We start from the raw sequence: 21,076 nt of genomic DNA on the forward strand, positions 1-21,076 counted from the left end.
GGAATGTTCTGTGAGAGCTTGGGAGATAAGAGTGTTGAGAGTGGATCAGAGACATGGCTCAGAGGTTAAGAGCACTGGCTGCTCTTCCAGAGGTCCTGAGTTCAGTTCCCAGCAACCACATGGTGGTTCATCACCATCTATAATGAGATCTGGTGTCCTCTTCTGGTGTGCAGGCATACATGCAGGCAGAACACTGTATACACGATAAATATATCTTAAAAAATGTTGAGAGCAGTCCAGAGGATGGAAGCTTGGCTTATGAAGTTTCAGAGGGAATATTAAAGACTCTATTGGGGCCATTTGTTATTTTGGGTGAAGATTCTGTGGTTCTGGTTAGCTGGGGCTGAAGAATCAGCTGTGATTAACTAGGTACCAGAACTACTAAAGTGAAAACTTTGCTTTGTTGGGATACTTGATGCTGGTCAGCTGGAGCTGAGAAATTAGACATGATTAAGAAGACACCAGCATCAGTGAGATGAAATCATCTAGGGAAAGCTTCCTGAGAGCACTGGAAAGCTGTGTTCCAGAGGAGGCCAAGATTGTACCTCATGCTGGCAGCGGGAATTGGTAATATGTAAGAGTCACCCAGGTGGTGCTTGTTTTGAAGCCATGAAGGGGTCATGGAGAGCAGCTGGGGCTTGGTATTGGGAGAGGCCAGGAAAGGCCACTGGTGAAGATGCTGCCTGCCTCAAAAACAGCTGAAGGCCCAGGACTGAAGGGGTATTTGAGGGTTGGCACCATGGGAGAGCCTATGAGAGGCTATTGGTGAAAGTGCAGCCTAGCTGTGGCAGAAGACCAGCATTTTGGAGATGCCAGTACCATGGGATGACCACCAAGAATGTTAACAGCAGAGGAGTAGAGCCAGCTGGATCCTAAAAGGCAGGCTGTGTGTGCTGTAGAGCTGGAGAAATGACCCAAGCCCTTGGAGGAATCCAGAAGATCATGAGTGGATCCCAGATATTGGATGGTTGGAATTTGGTTTTGCTTTGATTTGATTGTGACCCTGATTTTCCCTCCTGAAGTAAGAAAATATTTTACTGGAGCCCACAGTTGAGAGACTCTGAATTTTCAAAGACTTTGGATTTTTCAAAGAGATTGGCTAATTTAAAGGGACTGAAATTTAATGTGTTTAAATTTATAAAGACTGTGGAACTTTTAAAGTTATTTGTGTTTTTAATATGGGATTTTGGGGATTAATAAGAAAGGAAGGGTTGTGGATTAATCTTGATGTGTTTGTGTGTCAAGTGGACAAGGAGTCAGTTGCGCTGGCTGGCTTTGCGTGTCAACTTGACATAAGCTAGAGTAGTCATCAGAGAAGAAGGAGCCTCAGGTGAGGAAACACTTCCATGAGATCCAGCTGTAAGGCATTTCTCAATTAGTGATCACTGGGGGAGGGTCCAGCTCTCCCTGGGCTGGTGCCATCCCTGGGCTTGTGGTTCAGGGTTCTATAAGAAAGCAGGTTGAAGCCCCGTGTTGGTGCCTTTAATCCCAGTACTTGGGAGGCAGAGGCAGGCTGATCTCTGTGAGTTTGAGGCAAGCCTGGTCTACAGAGCGAGTGCCAGGACAGGCTCCAAAACAAAACAATACAGAGAAACCATGTCTTGAAAAACAAAAACAAAAAAAAAAAAAAGAAAAGAAAAAAAGAAAGACGGTTGAACAAACCACGGGGAGTAAGCAGCACCCTCCGTGATTTCTGCGTCAGCTCCTGCCTCCAGGTTCCTGCCCTGTGTGAGTTCCTGTCCTGACTTCCTCCAACGATAGAGTATGATCTGGAAGTATAAACCAAATAAACCCTTTTCTCCCCAGATTGCTTTTTGGTCATGGTGTTTTGTTGCAGCAATAGAAACCCTAACTACAACAGTAAGGTCCCAAGCTGAGCCGCCAGTGCATGGTGAGTCCTGTTCATTACCCTGGAGCCCGGGGAAGGTGGCCCCTGAGGCTTCAGCTTGCAGAAGTGAAGATGGAGAGTGGACAGCTGAGCTGTGTCCTCAGCCACCCTGAGCCTGCAAGTGCTTCATCTGCAGGATCTGGCCGACAATGCACCATGTCCTTGTCCCCTGCAGTGAGTTGGTAGGGGCTGCAGGCAGAGTTGAGAGAACCAGAGAAGAGAGAGCAATGAGGGAGAAAGAGAGGGAGCTATCCACAGTCATAATTAATAAGTCTCCACGTCATGATTTGGGAGTTGGTTGGTGGCCCGAAAGAAAGTCTGCTACACCTCTGTGGCCCCCACATCCAGCCATTCTGTAGTCATCATTAGCACGTGACTCCACCTGCTGTTTTCCAAGTTCAGGCAGAAACGAGGAGCCCTGGGAAACTACATTACCTGAGGCAGACTGAGCATGCCAGTCAAGTGTGAGTGTGGCTTTCAAGAATGCTCGGTGGGCCTGGCGGTGGTGGCCCACACCTTTAATCCCAGCACTCAGGAGGCAGAGGCAGGGAGATCTCTGAGTTCAAAACCAGCCTGGTCTACGGAGTGAGTTCCAAGGCAGCCAGGACTGTTACACAAGGACTAAACTAAGAAATCCTGTCTTCAGAAACCAAAACAACCAACCAACCAACCAAGAAACTTCAGTGGAAGGCCTGTCTGCAAGCAGCACACAAGATAAACTCCACCTTCTGTTTTCCAAGTTCCAGAACTCCACAAAAGCAATTTTCCATTTTCATGTGTGTTTTTTTATTTTGGTTGGAGGTGGGCCTTTTGAGAGTTGATCCAATCTAAGGCCTTTTCTGAGGCTCTGATAAAAGCACCCAAGGGAACACTAATTCTGTGTGTTGGCCTAAGGGCAGACTTGAGCCACTGTCTTGAAGGAATTAAAGGGACCAGACTCCTTAGCCTGAGGGGCTGTGGTTATCAGTCCCAAGGCCACCATGTGCTCAGCCTGAGGTCACATGTGTTCTTCTTGCCAGCATTGTTGAATTAGATTTCTGCTGGCTCTGTCTGACTCCCCCCACAAAAAGTGTATCAGAGTTGTATTTAATAAACTTGCTTAGCATGAGACATCAGCTTATGCAATATCTACTACATAACTTTCTATCTTTATCCTTCTCATCCCAGGTCGTTACCCTTGACACCTCCCCTTTGGGGCCGCTAATTTCTGGTGTTTCATATCATAGACCAAACTGGTTTAACCTTTCCATGTCCCGTCTCCATCTCCCAAGCTCTGGTATGATCGGCCAGGGGAACCACAGAAAGCTGGGAGAGCGTTAGTGTTTTGGATAGCAGTGTGTAGCTGAGAGAGGTGTGAGCAATACTGGTTGTGCCTTATTGAAATTGCTGGTGCCTGGTGAATATCAGTCAGGAGGTTTATATTTGACCTGGATGGACTGGACGCTCTTTCAGTTGTGGGGCAGGGGGATCACTCTACTGAACATTGTTTAATGATCTTCATATGCTAGAGGCCCTGTGCACAGAACGGAAATCGCCTACTGAGTATTGGAAAGGTTCAGGGATGACTTTGCAGTCCAGACGCGAGTTCTGCTGCAGTGCCAATCTCGGCATGTCGGGACAGTAGGGAACTACAGAGCCGCAGCTCTTCACTGCTGTGACTCAGGCAGGCATCACTAGCCAATCATGGCCTCCAAATGGACTGTCAGTCAGAATGGGGTCCGGTACTTTTGGTGCTTCATGCTGCAGGCTCCGGCGGCTCCGGGGCTGAGGGAGACTCTAGTGCTCCGTGTGCTGCCAGGAGCCGTGAGGACAGCGGGGCGAGCTGGGAATCCGCCAGGGTGAGCCAGGGGCCGCCGCCTCCACGAGGGGAGGAGGCGGGGAGGCGGGGTGGTGTCCTCCCGGGGCCACCCAACACAGCGAGGTCCCGTGAGGGCCACGCCGTTTCCGGCAGCTGGGCGCGAACCAGGGGACCCCCTAAGTACGTGGCTCCGGGGTGCGCCTGCGCAGAGCAGGGGAGGCGTGAACTCCTGTGTGGAAGCATCGTTGTTGCCCAGGGAAGGCACATTTGCTGACTCGCAGAGCCCTGGTCACTCTAGGGTCTTCTAGAAGTTCCGCACCTGTCACTGAACATTCAGGTGTAGATCTGTCTGCAGTTAATTCTGTGCAGGGCATAAAGTCTGTGTCATTTACATATTTGCATATAGATGCCCAGTGGGCCAGTAGGGCCCACCCCTGGATTTCCTGGCCCCATGTGTCACAATTGACTCTATATTAATTGTTTTTTCATTTCTAAGTTTGCTCTCGTGTTCTGTTGATCTGCGTCGTTTCCCAGACAGTACAGTCTTTACTGCAGTTGTGTGCAAAGTTTTGAAGTCAAATGGTGTCTCTGTGTGTGCTATACACTCAATCTTGTGTGGATGGCCTTTGTCATCATTTTTCTGTCGTTGTTGTTAGGAAAAATTGTTAGACTTTTTATTGGACTGAATCCATAGGCCAGATTCTGTACTGTTGAGTGCTATTGAGGCTTCCTGTCTACAATCCTGGAATTTTTCTCCTTTTTTTAGTTCCTTGATTCTTTTTTTTAAAATAATTTTAAAAAAATATTTTATTTATTTATTATGTATACAACATTTTGCTTCCATGTATATCTACACACCAGAAGAGGGCACCAGATCTCATTACAGATGGTTGTGAGCCACCATGTGGTTGCTGGGAATTGAACTCTGGTGCTCTTAACCTCTGAGCCATCTCTCCAGCCCTGTTCCTTGATTCTTGTAATTAAAAATTTATAGTTTTGGCTACAGATACTTTTCACATTTCTATGTATTTCTGGCTATTTTTTTCCATAGTGACATATAAGAGATATGTGGGTTTGGATCTTATTTTTCAAGACATGGTTTCTCTGGGTAGCCTTGGAACTTTCTCTGTAGACCAGGCTGGCCTGGAACTCAGGGATTCGCCTGCCCCTGCCTCTGCCTCTGAGATTAAAGGTGTGTGCCACTGCACCTGGCAAATTAGCTGTTTACTTATTTTATTCTATGTGTGTGTGACTGTTTTGCTTGCATGTGTGTATGTTCATCATGTGTGTTTTGTGCCCACAGAGGACAGAAGGGGGCATCAGATCCCCTGCAACAGCATCTATGGATGATTGCGTGCCACCATGTTAGTGTTGGGAACCAAACGCAGGACTTCTGCAAGAGTAACAAGTGGTAGTTACTGCTGAGTCATCTCTCCAGTCCTAACCTTGACACATTTTCAAAACTTTCTGTGTGTGTTTGCACAAGTACATGCTGAAAGCCAGTGTTTTAGAGTGGAGGTTTGCTGAATGATCTGCCTTTGGAGTTTGGGAGGTGACTCAGAAGGTGTGCTGATCAGATTTGGTCAGCTTAACACAAGCTAGATTTAGACTGGCCTGTTGCCAAATCTATAGGGAATAAACATCTGCTCTTTCCAGGCTGTGTTTCCTGGCAGCATTTCCCTTGCCCAGCCCAGGGGTAGTGTTTTTACTTTTTATTTTTTTTTTAAGAGAAGGGTGGGCTTTAGAGATCACTGGTTGAAAAGAGATGCAAACTATGAAAGAGAAAGTAGTGGAACTTCTCTTTTCCTTTTGGTTCAGCCCAGGAGAAGTTTTCTCCTTCCCTGGAACTACTTAGAGCAGGCACAAAAATGGTGGGAATGCTCACCCGGGGGGAACTATTTTCCCCACCCTGTGTGCATTTTTCTTAGATGGCTGTGAGGTTCAGTTCAGGTCTAGCCTAGAGGCCTGGCACCTTCTCCCTCTTCACAGGGACCAACACTGAATGTGAGCAGGAGTCAAGCAACACTACAAGGAAGTGCTTGTGCTCCTAGACTGGGTCAAGTGGAGGGTAGTTTTTTTTTCATCTTTGGGTGACTTGGTAGAGTCAGGAGGGGAGCACAGGACCTGCGTGGAGGAGGGTTTCACAGCAGAGAAAGCCACTGATCAATATAGGGAAACAAAACTGATAGGTACACATAGGAAGACATGTAAATACACATACACAGAGAGACAGACATACAATAAAAACAACCAGGATAGCCATCACATATATATTCATACACCTGAAGAGACAGTGACATATACATGGTTCCCAGACAGTGGATCATCTGACCTCTGCTGTGTCCAAACAGAAGACACCTCAACAAGACTTAACTTCTGAAAGTGACATAACAGGTGACTTTCTAATTTGTTTCCTTTTGGGTTGGATACGTCAGACCATCAATTAAAGGGAACCCTGGTGGGGTTGGAATAGGAATGGTCCCCACAGACCCATGTATTTCAATGGTTGGCCTGTGGGGAATGGCACTGTTAGGAGGTGTGGTCTTGTTGGAGGAAGTGTGTCCTGTGGAGGTGGGCTTTGGGGTCTCAGGTGCTCAAGCTAGGTCTAGTGAGCCTCAGTGTCCTTCTGCTGCCTGCTGACCAAGATGTAGACCTCTCGGCTCCTTCTCTAGCTCTGCGTTTGCCTGCGTGCTGCCATGCTTCCTCCCATGATGATAATGGAGTAAACCATTATCACTAGATGTTAGAGTTAAGTGTTTTCCTTTATAATAATTGCTGTGGTCATAATACGTCTTCCCAGCAATATGCCGTAACTGATAGAGACGTTTGTAGCAGGGATTGGGCTATTGCTGTGATTGGCCTGACCAGGTTTCCATTTGGAGGACTGTAGACTTTGGGACTTTGAGTTAGGAAAGCAATGGAATGCTCTAAGAGCTGCTTAATGGGCCATCGTGGTGAGAGCATGGAAGACAGTGGTGCTCAGGTGTAACTTGAACAGTGGGGGCCTAGTTCAAGTGGTTTCAGAGGAGAAAAATAAAAGTATATTGCCTAGAAACTGTTCTTGTTATATTTTGGTGAAGAATGTGGCTGAAGTGAGGAGTTTTGGATTAACTCCTTTGACAGAGGAAATCTCAAAACAGCCTAGTATTGCCTCTGTTGTGTGATTATTAGTCTCTGCCTCCTGAGGTTTGGGGTTAGCACTGTGCACCACCACATCCGTATTGTCTATCTTTTTATGAAGTTCATAATTTCAATAAAATTTTGCTGGTGTATACTAAATAGTGTTACTCTGTTTGCATGTCTCTCTGTATATATTACTAGGCGTTCCTCCTGACATGCCATATTCTATTTGGTGGGCACAGGAATGGAAGGTGTCATCCTCTTTTTCTGTTTTCTTTTAAAATGAGTTGGTGACTGCATTTGATATTTACTGACCCATGTCACAGAATGTATTGAGCACACAGAATTTTGTAAATATAATCTCAATGTACATTTGCATTTCAGTCTCACCATTTCAATTATGAACATCTATGGGATACTTTAGGGCGAGGTGACCTATGAGGATGTGCATGTGAACTTCACTCATGAAGAATGGGCTTTGCTGGATCCTTCCCAGAAGAATCTCTATAAAGATGTGATGTTGGAAACCTGCTGGAGCCTCACTTCCATAGGTGAGAATGTGAGCTTCCTGTCACCTTTTAACTTAAGGGGACACACTTTTCATGGACATTGGTGTTCTTTTGTGATCTTGAATATGGAAGGGGAAGAATCTGGTGGACAAATCAGGCATGGTACTAAGATCCATGAAAGACAGTAATTTCTTTTCTTTTTTTTTAATTAATTATGTATACAACATTCTGCTTCCATGTATATCTGCACACCAGAAGAAGGCACCAGATCTCATAAGGGATGGTTGTGAGCCTTGAACTCAGGACCTTTGGAAGAGCAGTCAGTGCTCTTAACCTCTGAGCTATCGCTCTGGCCCCCCCCCCTTTTTTTTTTTTTGGTTTTTCGAGACAGTGTTTCTCTGTGTAGCTTTAGAGCCTATCCTGGCACTCACTCTGGAGACCAGGCTGGCCTGGAATTCACAGAGATCCGCCTGCCTCTGCTTCTGCCCCCTGAGTGCTGGCATTAAATGCGTGTGCCATTTAAAGTCTGGCTGAAAGACAGTAATTTCAACTGTGTCTAATTTCCAATAATATATCACACACATTTTCTGGTACTGTGTTGTAGGCTACAAATGGGGAGGCCACAATATTGAAGAACATTGCCAGAGGTCCAGAAGAAATGGAAGGTAATTTTCTTTCTTTCTTTCTTTCTTTCTTTCTTTCTTTCTTTCTTTCTTTCTTTCTTTTTCTTTCTCTTTCTTTGTTCCTCCCTCTCTTTCTTTCTTTCTTTCTTTCTTTCTTTCTTTCTTTCTTTCTTTTCTTTTCTTTCTTTTTCAAGACAGGGTTTCTCTGTGGCTTTGGAGGCTGTCCTTGGAACTAGAGCACACGACCAAACTTTAAAATTGGTCAGAGAGGCAAAAAAAGATGAATTTCTCTGTTCAGGCAAAATTGAAAGCAAAGCACTACTGACATGGATGCAGGTGTCAGCTCCCTTACTGGAGCCTCCTTTAGATACATATCATCCATTTTTTGAAAATGACCCAGAAGCCATGCAATAGTTGTGTTCTTAATACTGTGTTCCTCCTGATTTTAAAAAGGATGTAATAGCTCAACATGCGTCAAAGCCTTCCTGGGTTTCTGCATCATTGCTCTCACTCACCTGCTCTGAGGATCCTGATTTTCTCTTCTTGTAGCCAACCATCATCCCTGTTAAAGAGCCACTTGTCACTATTCTAGAGACAGGGGGCCCTGGGAGAACTGAGCTGGTGAGTGAGACACGCTGCAGTCTCATGCAATAGCCAACTTTATTCAGAGCTCCATACAATGTATATTCTGAAGGTTAATAAAGATTACCCGAGTAAAGTTGTAGTGTGTTCAAACTATGTATGATGAAAACAGTCTGTAAGGGACAAAAGCATTGTTTTCCATGAAGGCATATAAAGCATAGTTTAACTGGATGAAAAATAGTAAACAATAATGGGCAATATGAAGTAAAGCCACGCCTAACTGTTAAATTGAAAGACAAGCCATAGTCCAAGAAGAAACTTAAGTCACAATTGTCTTGTCTTGTTTTTTTTTTTTAAATAATTTACTTAACTTTATTTTATGTGTATTGGTGTGAAGGTGTCGGATCCCCTGAAACTGAAGTAACAGACAGCTGTGAGCTGCCATGTGGTTTCTGGGAATTGAACCCAGGTCCTCTGAAAGAGCAGCCAGTGCTCTTAACTGCTGAGCCATCTCTCCAGCACCCCCCCTTTTTTTTTCTTAAGTGTTGACGCAAGTGCTTAAAATTCTCCTCACATGATTTCATTCATGGACACTGTTCCAACAATACACATGAATACAAGTAATTTTATTTTATTTTTTTAAAAAACCATGGCATATACATGAAGAAAGCTCTTTTTAAAATACAAGGTCAATCTCCTCTTCCCCCTCCTTCTCTCTGTCTCTCTGTTTCTCCCTCTCCTTCTCTCTTATACACACACACACACACACACACACACACACACACACACACACACACACACGAGCACATGCACATGCGCCTTTGTACTGTTAACATGCCCAGACCTCCTGGTCTACAATGCATAGGTACTCCTGGGGCTCCTGATGTGGGTGCTAGGAACCAAACTTGGGTACCCAACAGCCGCAGTGCTATTGAGTCGACTCTCGAGCTCCCAAAGATGTCATTATAATGCAGGAAATGAAGATGTCCCTTTACTACTACTTCCTTCCATCATCTGGAGATGACGAAAGTCCCTACAACTGAGGCAAGGAAGGCCTGAATGATAGTTCTACAACATGTGTCTCACGTGGCTATGATTCAAATTGTGACATCTATTATGGCATTGCTTCCGTGTCTTGTCCTTAAAGGAATGCTTTGCGAATGGTGATCAGCTACCTGACATTGAAGTACATGGTGCCATGAGAATTTAATAATCATCACAAACCTATGCTTATTTACACCATTGCTTTTCATTCAAAGTTCAGGGTATAATAACATTTCTTCAGACATACATAAGTATCAGCTCGCACATGAAAATTACCTTCCTGCTGGGCAGTGATGGCGCACACCTTTAATCCCAGCACTCCGGAGGCAGAGGCAGGCCTGAATGGACTCCGGACATACTTTGTTAACAGTTCTCTCTCTCTCTCCCTCCCTCCCTCTCCCTCCCGTTTAGTACTGAGGTTAAACCCCAGGTCTCACACATACAAAGCATCCAATTAAGGAAACCGGAGGCCACTAGACAAGAGAAACATCTGAAGAAAATTGTCCTATGAAGAAGCGGAGCCCCAGAGTAGCTCTGGCACCCACGCCACCATCTTGCCTGATTGGCTGCTCCTTCCCACAGGTCAACTACACAATGTGGGCTTGGGGTTGGATGCACCCTGCAGGCCTTCCCTTTCTTCCCTCCCTGAGGCTGGCGACCCAAGGTGGTTTCCCAAACGCTTGTCTCTGCTGCCCTCTACAGACATAAGTTTGAAATGGCCATTCACTTTATGTGGTCCCAATTCAATCAAAATTTAAAGCTGGCTTTGGAGTTGGAATGTGGCTCTCTTCTCTAAACCCATGCATTTTTCATAAAGGAAAACCCAAAATCTCTGTCTCACATCAGAAGAGTCCCTTGGAATGGGGACAGGGGAGAAACCAAACTTAATGTTGCCACGAATCTTATAATCTTTGACTCTCTAAAACTTACTCTTAAATTCTAAATCTTATCTCAAGATCTGTAAGATTATTATGTCGTTACACAGAGTACCAACCCATTCTAGAATAAGCTTCGTCTAGCTTCCTGTATGTGTTTTTGGGTTTGAGCCTGAAGTGGGTAACTAGGAACTAAGTTTGCATACTTCAGATATACTTAATAGATTGTGGTCCTCAACACAAGAGGAGACCTGCTGAATATGGCATTTAAAAAGTTCTTTTTTTCCGAGACAGGGTTTCTCTGTGGCTTTGGAGGCTGTCCTGGAACTCACTCTGTAGAGCAGGCTGGTCTCGAACTCACAGAGTTTGAAAGCTGAAATAGAGACAATAAAAAAAAGAAAAAACACAGTCTGAGGGAATGTTGGAATTGGAAAAGCTGGGTAAATGATCAGGAACTACAGATGCGGCATAACCAACAGAATACAAGGTGTTCATAATACTCAAGGAGAAATAGATTCATTGATCAAAGAAAATCTCAAGTCCAACAAATCCCTAACACAAAATATCCAGGAAATATGGGACACCGTGAAAAGACCAAACCTAAGAATAATAGGTATAGAAAAAGGTGAAGAAACCTAACTAAAAGGTGCAGAAAACATATTCAACAAAATCATAGAAGAAAGCTTTCCCAATCTAAAGAAAGACATGCTGATGAAAGTACAAGAAGTCTATAGAACACCAAATAGAGTGAACCATAAAAAGGTCCTCTTGCCACATAATAATCCAAACATTAAACATATACAATAGAGAAAGAATACTAAGAGCAGCAAAGGAAAAAGTCCAAGTAACATATAAAGGCAGGTCTATCAGAATTACACCTGACTTTTCCATGGAAACTCTGAAAGCCAGATGGTCCTATATAGATATTCTACAAATGCTAAGAGACCATGGATGCCAGCCCAGAGTACTATACCCAGCAAATCTTTCAGTCACTATAGATGGAGAAAACAAGATATTCCATGACAAAACCAGATTTAAACAATACATACCCACTAGTCCATCCCTACAGAAAGGAAAACTCAAACCTAAGGAACTTAACTACACTCACAAAAACATAGGCAAGGGCATTGGTGGCGCACGCTTTTAATCCCAGCACTCGGAGGCAGAGGCAGGTGGATCTCTATGAATTCGAGGCCAGCCTGGTTTCCAGAGTGAGTGCCAGGATAGGCTCCAAAGCTACACAGAGAAACCCTGTCTCAAAAAAGTAAAACATAGGCAATAGATAATCCCACTTTACCAAAAGCCAAAAGAAAAAATGGGGTAAATCCACACACAATACCACCACCACCAACAAATCCAAAACAAACAAGAATTAACACTCAATAGAGCTTAATTTCCCTCAATATTAATGGTCTTAATTTGCCTATAAAAAGACGCAGGCTAACAGAATGGATATGAAGACAGAATCCATCCTTCTGCTGCATACAAGAAGCACACCTCAACTTCAAAGACAGATCTTACCTCAGAGTAAAGGGTTCGGATAAGATTTTTCCAATCAGGGGCTGGAGAGGTGGCTCAGAGGTTAAGAGCACTGGCTGCTCTTCCAGAGGTCTTGAGTTTAATTCCCAGCAACCACATGGTGACTCGCAACCATCTGTAATGAGATCTGGTGCCCTCTTCTGGTGTGCAGGGATACATGCAGACACAACACTGTATACATAATAAATAAATAATTATCAATAAAATATTTTCCAATCAAATGGACCCAAGAAACAAGCTGATGGGGTGATCCTAATATCTAACAAATTAGACTTCAAACTAAAATCAATCAAAAGAGATGGAGAAGGTCATTTCATATTTATCACAGGAAAAATCCATCAGAATGAAGTCTCAATTCTGCACATCTATGTTCCAGATACAAAGGCATAAAAGAAACATTACTAAAATTCAAATCACACATAAAATCTCACACAATTATAGTGGGAGACTTCAACACCCCACTCTCACCACTAGATAGGACCACCAGACAGAAACTTAACAAAGAAACAAAAGAACTAACAGAAGTTATGACCCAGTCGGGTTTAACAGACATCTATAGAACATCCATCCAAACACAAAAGAATATAACTTCTTCTCAGCGCCACATGGAACCTTCTCTAAAATTGACCACATACTCAGCAACATAGCAAACCTCAACAGATACAAAAAATTTGAATAACCCCCTGTATCTTATCAGACCACCATGCTTTAGAGTTAGAATTTAACAACAACACAAATTGCAGAAACCCTATGAATTCATGGAAATTGAACAATGCACAATTGCCCTATTCCTGGCTCAAGGAATAAATAAAGAAATTAAAGACTTTCTAGAATTCAATGAAAATGAAGACACAACATACGCAAACTTATGGGACACTTTGAAAGCAGTACTAATAGGAAAGTTCATAGCACTAAAAGCCCACATAAAGAAACTGGAGAACAGTCACACTAGAGAATTAACAGCACACCTGAAAGCTCTAGAACACAAGCCAATGAACCCCCGAGGAGTAGATGCCAGGCAGTAATCAAATTGAAGGCTGAAATCAATAAAGTAGAAACAAAGAAAACAATACAAAGAATCAATGTGATAAAGAGTTGGTTCTTCGAGAAGATCAACAAGATAGAAAAACCTTTATCCAAACTAACCAAAAGGCAGAGACAGCATGCTAATTAACAAAATCAGAAATGAAAAGGGGGACATGAGAACGGACACTGAGGAAATCCAGAGAATTTTCAGGTCAAACTTTGAAAACCTGTACTCCACAAAATTCAAAAATTTAAAGGAAATGAACAATTTTCTGGATAGACATCACTTACCAAAATTAAATCAAGACAGATAAGCAATTTAAACAGACCTATAACCCCTAATGAAATAGAAGCACTCATCAAAAGTCTAACAACCAAAAAAGCCCAGGGCCAGATGGTTTCAGCCCAGAATTCTACCAGAAATTCAAAGAAGCGCTAATACCATTACTCCTCAAATTGTTCCACACAATAGAAGCAGAAGGTTCATTGCCAAACTCTTTACAAGGCTACAATTACCTTGGTACCCAAGTCACACAAAGACACAACTAAGAGAACTACAGACCAATATCGCTCATGGATGTTAATGCAAAAATACTCAATAAAATACAGGCAAATTGAATCCAAGAACACATCAGAGAAATCATCCACCATGATCAAGTAGGCTTCATCCCAGAGATGCAAGGATGGTTCAACATATGAAAATCCATCAATGTAATCCACCATGTAAACAGACTGAAGAAAAAAAAAAACACATGATCATCTCACTAGATGCCGAAAAAGCCTTTGACAAAATCTAACACCACTTCATGATAAAGGTGTTGGAGAGATCAGGGATAACAGGAACATACCTGAACATAATAAAGGCAATATACAGGAAAACAACAGCCAACATCAAACTAAGTGGAGAGAAACTCAACATGATTCCTCTAAAATTAGGAACAAGACAAGGCTGTCCACTCTCTCCATATCTCTTCAATATTGTACTTGAACTTCTAGCTAGAGCAATAAGACAACAAAAGGAGATCAAGGGGATACAAACTGGAAAGGAAGAAGTCAAACTTTCACTATTTGCAGATGATATGATAGTTTACATAAGTGACCTGAAAAACTCTACCAGGGAACTCCTACAGCTGATACACACCTTCAGCAAAGTGGCAGGATACAAGATCAACTTAAAAAAATCAGTACCCCTACTATATACAGACAATAAAATGGGCTGAGAAAGAAATCAGAGACACATCACCCTTTACAGTACCACAAACAACATAAAATAGCAAGAACTTTGAGTCTTTAAAGAAAGAAATTAGGGCTGGAGAGATGGCTCAGTGGTTAAGAGCACCAGCTGTCCTTCCAGATGACCTTGGTTCAATTCCCAGCACCCACATGGCAGATAACAACTGTCTGTAATTCCAAATCTGACACCCTCACACAGACATACATGCAGGCAAAATGTCAATATTCATAAAAATAAAAATAAATAAATAAAAAAGAAAGAAATTAAAGAAGATATCAGAAAATGAAAAGATCTCCCATGCTCTTGGATAGGTAGGATCAACATAGTAAAAATGGCAATCTTGCCACAATCAATCTACAGATTCAATGCAATCCCCATCAAAATATCAGCACAATTCTTCACAGACCTTGGAAGAATAACACTCAATTTTATATGGAAAAGCAAAAGACCCAGGATAGCCAAAACAACCCTGTACAACCAAGGAACTTCCAGAGGCATCACCGTCTCTGACTTCAAGCTCTATTATAGAGCCATAGACCTGAAAACAGTTTGGTATTGGCACAAAATAGACAGGTAGACCAACGGAATCAAATTGAAAACACTGATATTAACCAACGAACCTACGAACACCTGATTTTTGACAACGAAGCTCAAATTATACAATGGAAAAAAGAAAGCATCTTCAACAAATGGTGCTGGCATAACTGGATTCGGACATGTAGAAGACTGCAGATAGATCCATATCTATCTGCATGCCATGCACAAAACTTAAGTCCAAATGGATCAAAGACCTTAATATAAATCCAGCCATACTGAACCTCTTAGAAGAGAAAGTGGGAGGTACCTTTGAACGAATTGGTACAGGAGACAGCTTCCTGAACATAACACCAGTAGCACAGACACTGAGATCGACAATTAATAAATGGGACCTCTTGAAACTGATAAACTTCTGTTAAGCAAAGGACACAGTCAGCAAGACAAAATAGCAGCCCACAGAATGGTAAAAGATATTCACCAACCCCACATCTGACAGAGGGCTGATTTCCAAAATATACAAAGAACTCAAGAAGCTAGTCACCAAAATATCAAATAATCCAATTAAAAAGTGGGGTACAGAACTAAATAGAGAATTCCCAACAGAGAAGTCTAAAAATGTCTGAAAGGCACTTAAGAAAGTGCTCAATATCCTTAGCCATCAGGGAAAATCAAATCAAAACAACTCTGAGATACCATCTTACACCTGTCAGAATGGCTAAAATCAATAACACCAATGACAATCTATGCTGGAGAGGATGTGGAGAAAGGGGAACACTCCTCCATTGCTAGTGGGAGTGCAAACTCATACAACCACTTTGGAAATCACTATGGCGGTTCCTCAGGAAAATGGGAATCAGTCTACCACAAGATTCAGCAATTCCACTCTTAGGCATATACCCAAAGGATGCACATTCATACAACAAGGACATCTGTTCATCTATGTTCATAGCAGCATTATTTGTAATAGCCTGAACCTGGAAGCAACCTAGATGCCCCTCAACTGAAGAATGGATAAAGAAAATGTGGTAAATTTACACAATGGAGTACTACTCAGCAGAAAAAAACAATGGAATCTTGAAATTCACAGGCAAATGGATGGAAGCAGAAGAAACCCCCCTGAGTGAGGTAACCCAGTCTCAGAAAGACAAACATGGTATGTACTCACTCATATATGGATTTTAGACATAGAGCAAAGGATTTGCAGCCTGCAATCCACACTGCCAGAGAAGTTAGGAAACAAGGAGGACCCTAAGAGAGACATACATGGTCCCCTGAAGAAGGGAAAAAGGGACAAGATCTCCTGAGAAAATTGGGAGCATGGGGGGAGGGGAGAGGGAGTTAGGAGAAAGAGAAGGGGAGAAGAGGAGGGGGGAAGAAGACATGAGGGAACAGGAGCATTGAGTCAGGGGAAGAATAGGGGAGAGTAAGAAAAGAGATACCTTAATAGAGGGAGCCATTATAGGTTTAAAGAGAAATCTAGCACTAGGGAAATGTTCAGAGATCTACAAGGATGACCTCAACTAACAGTCTAAGCAATAGTGTGAGGCAACCTTAAATGCCCGTCCCTGATAATGAGATTGATGACTAACTTATAAGCTATCCTAGAACCTTCATCCAGTAGCTGATGGAAGCAGAAGCAGACACCCACAGCTAAACACTGAGCTGAATTCTGGAATCCATTTGCAGGGAGGAAGGAGTGATGAGCAAAGGGGTCAAGACCAAGCTGGAGAAAACCACAGGAACAGCTGACCTGAACAAGGGGGAGCTCATGGACCCCAGACTGATAGCTGGGAAACCAGTATAGGACTGACCCAGGCCCCCTGAACATGGGTGTCAGTTAGGAGACCTGGGCAATCTATGGGGCCTCTGGTAGTGGATCAGTATTTATCCCTAGTATATGAATGGACTTTGGGAGCCCATTCCACACAGAGGGATACTCTCTCAGCCTACACACACGGGGGAGGGCCTAGGCTCTGCTCCAAATGACGACAGACTTTGAAGATTCCCCATGGAAGGCCTCACCCTCCCTAGGGAGCCTAAAGGGGATGGGATGGGGAGGTGGTGGGGGACAGGGAAGGAGGGGAGGGGGAGGGAGAGGAACTGGGAATGACATGTAAAACAAGCTTGTTTCTATTTTAAATTTAAAAAGGAAAAAAAGAGTTTGTTTGATTTATCATTTTTTGACAGATGAATCAATTTCCTCTATCATATCTTCAATGCCTGAGATTCTCTTTTTCATCTTTTGTATTTTGTTGGTTATGCTTGCATCTGTAATTTCTGTTTGTTTACCCAGGTTTTCCATTTTCAGAATTCCCTCAGTTTTTTTTTTATTGCCTCTATTTTAATTTTCAAGGCTTGAACTGTTTCCTTCGCCTGTTTGTCTTTTCCTTGGCTTTCTTTAAGGGATTTATTGATTTTTTTTCCAGTGTTCTGTTTTCCTTTTCATTGATTTCTTTAATGAAAAATTTCCTTTCCTCTTTTAGGGCCTCTATCATCTTCATAAGGCTGTTTTAAAGGTTGTTTTCTTCTGCTGCATCTGTGCTGAGATGCTCAGGTCTTGCTGTTGCAGAAGCACTAGTTTGTGGTGGTGCTTTATTGCTCTTTATGTTGTTCATTGTATTCTTATACTGTCGTCTACCCATCTGGGTTTCAGGTAATTATTGGTACAGGTGTTGATTCTTCCTGCAATTGGTGCAGGTGGTTCTGTGCCTCTGGGCCCACTCTTCCTTCAATCACTGCCATTGATTTCTGTGCCTCCAGGGGCTGCTGATACCATGGGGGATGATTGGCTATTGGGAGGATGATGGGTTCCATGAATTTAAGGGGTGGAGTGGGACTTGTAGTTTACAGGGTCTATTGGTTGGTGGGGGTGGTGGGACAACCTGTATGCAGGAGTCTTACCAGCTGACTGTCTTCTGGAGCTGTGCTGGGACAGAGAGAGGCTTGGTCTAGGGCCTAGAGACCAGGGCTATACAGCTGGGAGATCACTCACTCAACTCTTCCTTCAATTGGTGCAGGTGGACTCTATGCCTCAGAGGCCTCTGGTGCCATGGGCGATGGTTGGGGTGGGGAGAGGATGATGTGTTCTGTGGCTTTTTCGGGTGGGGGGGGCTGAGTGGGTCTTGTGGGTTACAAGGTCCAATGGGTGTTGGGATGGTGGAACACTCTGCCCACAGGAGTCTCACCTGCTGACCCCATTCTCAACATTACAATGTGGGATACTTTAGGACATGGTGACCTATGAGGATGTGCATGTGAACTTCACTCATGAAGAGTGGGCTTTGCTGGATCCTTCCCAGAAGAATCTCTACAAAGATGTGATGCTGGAAATTTCCTGGAGCCTCACTTCCATAGGTGAGAATGTGAGATTCCTGTCACCTTTTAACTTAAGGGTTGACATGCCTTTCTTGGAGATTTGTGCTCTCCTGTGATTTTGAATGCTGTAGTAGAAAAAAAATCTGGTGACTAAATCAGGCACTATTTTAAGGTACATAAAAGATACTGATTTCAATTGTTCCTAATTTCCAGTAATATACCACATACATTTTTCTGGTACTGTATTTTAGGGTACAAATGGGAAGACCACAATATTGAAGACTATTCCCAACATTCTAGAAGACATGGAAGGTAATTTTCATGTGCAAGCTAATGCATAGATACATCTGAAGAATCTTAATGTACCCCGAACTTTTAATGAAAAGCAAGTATAAATAAGCACAGCTCTGTGATGATTATTAAATTTTCACACCACCATGTACTCCAATATCAGGTAAAACATTCCTTTAAGAATATGACAAGGGAGGGCTGGAGAGATGGCTCAGTGGTTATGAGCACTGGCTGCTCTTCCAAAGGACCTGGGTTCAATTCTCAGCACCCACATGGCAGCTCACAACTGTCTGTAACTGTCAGTTACAGGGGATCTGACATTCTCACACCAATGCACATAAAAAAGAATAAGACAAGGAAACAGTGCCATAACAGATGTCATAATTTTAATCATGGCCATATGAGAGGCATGTTCACCAACTTATGTTCATACCATTCATTTATCATAAATGGTATACACATTGATAAGGGGATTAGTGTATTTCCAAGACCTTTTATAAGCAAATCTTCCATATTAAAGGTAGTGTTCTTTATATACTTGTAGTAATTTATTTAGCATAGTTTAGTGAGCAGAGAACTTTATGAGAGACCAGGAGGTTGTCATGGTCTAGAAACTTGAATCCCTTTATCACAGCTCTATGAGACACAGAATGTTAGACTGTGTGAATGCAATATGCAAACCTTTTGTTATTCTTCCTCTACCACGTATGACATCTGTCACTCTGGATACAAGTCCTGTGAGTGTAAGGGGTATGGAAAGAAACATTGTTCTTCTGTCTCTCTCAGAAAAAATGAGCGGTTTGTAGTAGTCCCCAACATGAGAAGACATGATGACTGTGGCACAAATTTACAGTTAAGTGGTTTTCCAACTTCAGTGGGAACACATCAACAAACTCTTGATGGAGAAAAGCCTTATGAGTACAGGGAATATGGAAATTTGACTGTTCTGGTTCACTTTGCACACGTAGTGTGTCTCACAGTATAAGAAAATGTTACACATGGAATCTGTGTGGTAAAACTTTGAGTTCTCTTCAAAGACGTGAAAAAACTCATATTGGAAGAGAAAGTAACAAGTGTGAGCCATCTACTAAAGGGTTTAGCACTCATAGGTATCCTCAAACACACAACACAACCAGTAATGAAGAGGATCTTGATGAATGCAATCAATGAGATAAAGCCTTTGTATGTTCCAGTGATCTTCAAATACAAAAAAGAAGTAATTCTGGAGAGGAATCCTATGGATGTAATCAATGTGGTAAAGCCTTTGCCTATAAAAGCCTTCTTCAAATACATAAAAGAATTCATACTGGAGAGAAATTCTGTGGCTGTAATTACTGTGGTAAAACCTTTGCATATAAAAGTAATCTTCAATTACATGAAAGAATTAATACTGGAGAGAAACCCTATGGATGTAATCACTGTGGTAAAGCCTTTGTATGCAAAAGTGATCTTCAAAGACATGCAAGAATTCATACTGGAGAGAAACCTTATGAATGTAATCAATGTGGTAAAGCCTTTGCACAGAACAGTTATCTTCAAAAACATGAAAGAAGTCACAGTGGAGAGAAACCTTATGAATGTAGTCAATGTGGTAAAGCCTTTGCACATAACAGTCATCTTCACAGGCATGAAAGAATTCATACTGGAGAGAAACCCTATGAATGTAGTCAATGTTGTAAAGCTTTTGCATGTAACAGTAATCTTCACAGGCATGAAAGAAGTCATACTGGAGAGAAACCCTATGAATGTAATCAATGTGGTAAAGTCTTTGCATACAAATGTCATTTTCAGAGGCATGAAAGAAGTCATACTGGATAGACACCCTGTGGATATAATCAATGTAGTAGAGACATTTCATGTAACAATCACCTTCAAATAAATGAAAGAACTCAAACTGTAGAAAAACCCTATGAACGTAGTCAATGAATATAAAATTATATTCACTGTCATAAAGGAATGACTAGAGAAAAAGCCCTATGAAAGTAATGAGTGTGGTAAAGTCTTTATATGTTGCAGTAATCATCAAAAACATGAAAAAATTCATACTGATGAATATTCCCATGAACCTAATAAATGAGCTTTGCAGTCCACATACATTTTTACCCCTGAGCTATCTCATCATTTCGTGAGTAGTATTAGTAGATCTATTGTTAAAATATTGTCTCCTTTTCAAGTTGTAAAGATATTGTATTCCAAGAATATAGAAACACATGATCATTTTAATAGTAAAATGTATTTTCAAATGAAATTGATATGTATGCTGTCATCCATTACTTTTGGATCATCTTAATTTATTCTGAGGACTAAATACTTGTTCTTAACTTTTTCCCTGAAATGAATGCCAAAGAGTTTTATCAGTGGGTAAATATGACTGCTATGAAGCTGACAACCTGCATTCACTCTCTGGAAGACCCACGTTATCCATAGAAGTTTTTCTTTGATGACTACACTTGCCTTGTATGCACACCACACACCAACACATACAGAAATAAGGTCCAGAGAGTTCACTCAACAATTTAGGGCACTTATTGCCAAACTTGACTACCACAGTTTGATTTCTAGAGGACAGAGAGCTGTAAGTTGCTCTCTGGCTGGCACGTGCTCTTCATGGCACTGCTGTTTACACATAACTAACTTTATTCACTGTGCAGCCCTGACTGTCCTGGAGGTGATTCTGTAGACCAAGCTGACCACA

General features: G+C 42.3%; 1 protein-coding gene across 2 annotated transcripts; it reads left to right on the forward strand.

Annotated features, from left to right (window-relative positions):
- The first annotated feature begins 3,604 nt into the window (after nucleotides 1–3,604).
- LOC103160503 (zinc finger protein 844-like) lies at nucleotides 3,605–20,629 on the forward strand. 2 transcript variants are annotated; one of them, XM_027416905.2, is made up of 7 exons: nucleotides 3,605–3,726; nucleotides 4,990–6,080; nucleotides 7,191–7,357; nucleotides 7,920–7,980; nucleotides 18,003–18,129; nucleotides 18,342–18,402; nucleotides 19,168–20,629. In XM_027416905.2, exon 7 carries the CDS (start codon nucleotides 19,520–19,522, stop codon nucleotides 20,258–20,260), a length of 741 nt encoding a protein of 246 aa, XP_027272706.2. In that variant the 5' UTR covers nucleotides 3,605–3,726; nucleotides 4,990–6,080; nucleotides 7,191–7,357; nucleotides 7,920–7,980; nucleotides 18,003–18,129; nucleotides 18,342–18,402; nucleotides 19,168–19,519; the 3' UTR covers nucleotides 20,261–20,629. The 2 variants fall into 2 exon arrangements, 1 of the variants encoding a protein (XP_027272706.2); XR_004770230.1 differs by lacking the exons at nucleotides 18,003–18,129; nucleotides 18,342–18,402; nucleotides 19,168–20,629 and adding an exon at nucleotides 9,976–10,335.
- Nucleotides 20,630–21,076: the final 447 nt, after the last annotated feature.

The sequence above is a fragment of the Cricetulus griseus genome, chromosome 5 (assembly GCF_003668045.3).
Source record: "Cricetulus griseus strain 17A/GY chromosome 5, alternate assembly CriGri-PICRH-1.0, whole genome shotgun sequence".
Taxonomy (NCBI): Eukaryota; Metazoa; Chordata; class Mammalia; order Rodentia; family Cricetidae; genus Cricetulus; species Cricetulus griseus.

Coding starts and splice junctions, on each gene's coding strand:
- LOC103160503 (XM_027416905.2), top strand. CDS start 19,520: ATGAAGAGGATCTTGATGAATGCAATCAATGAGATAAAGCCTTTGTAT.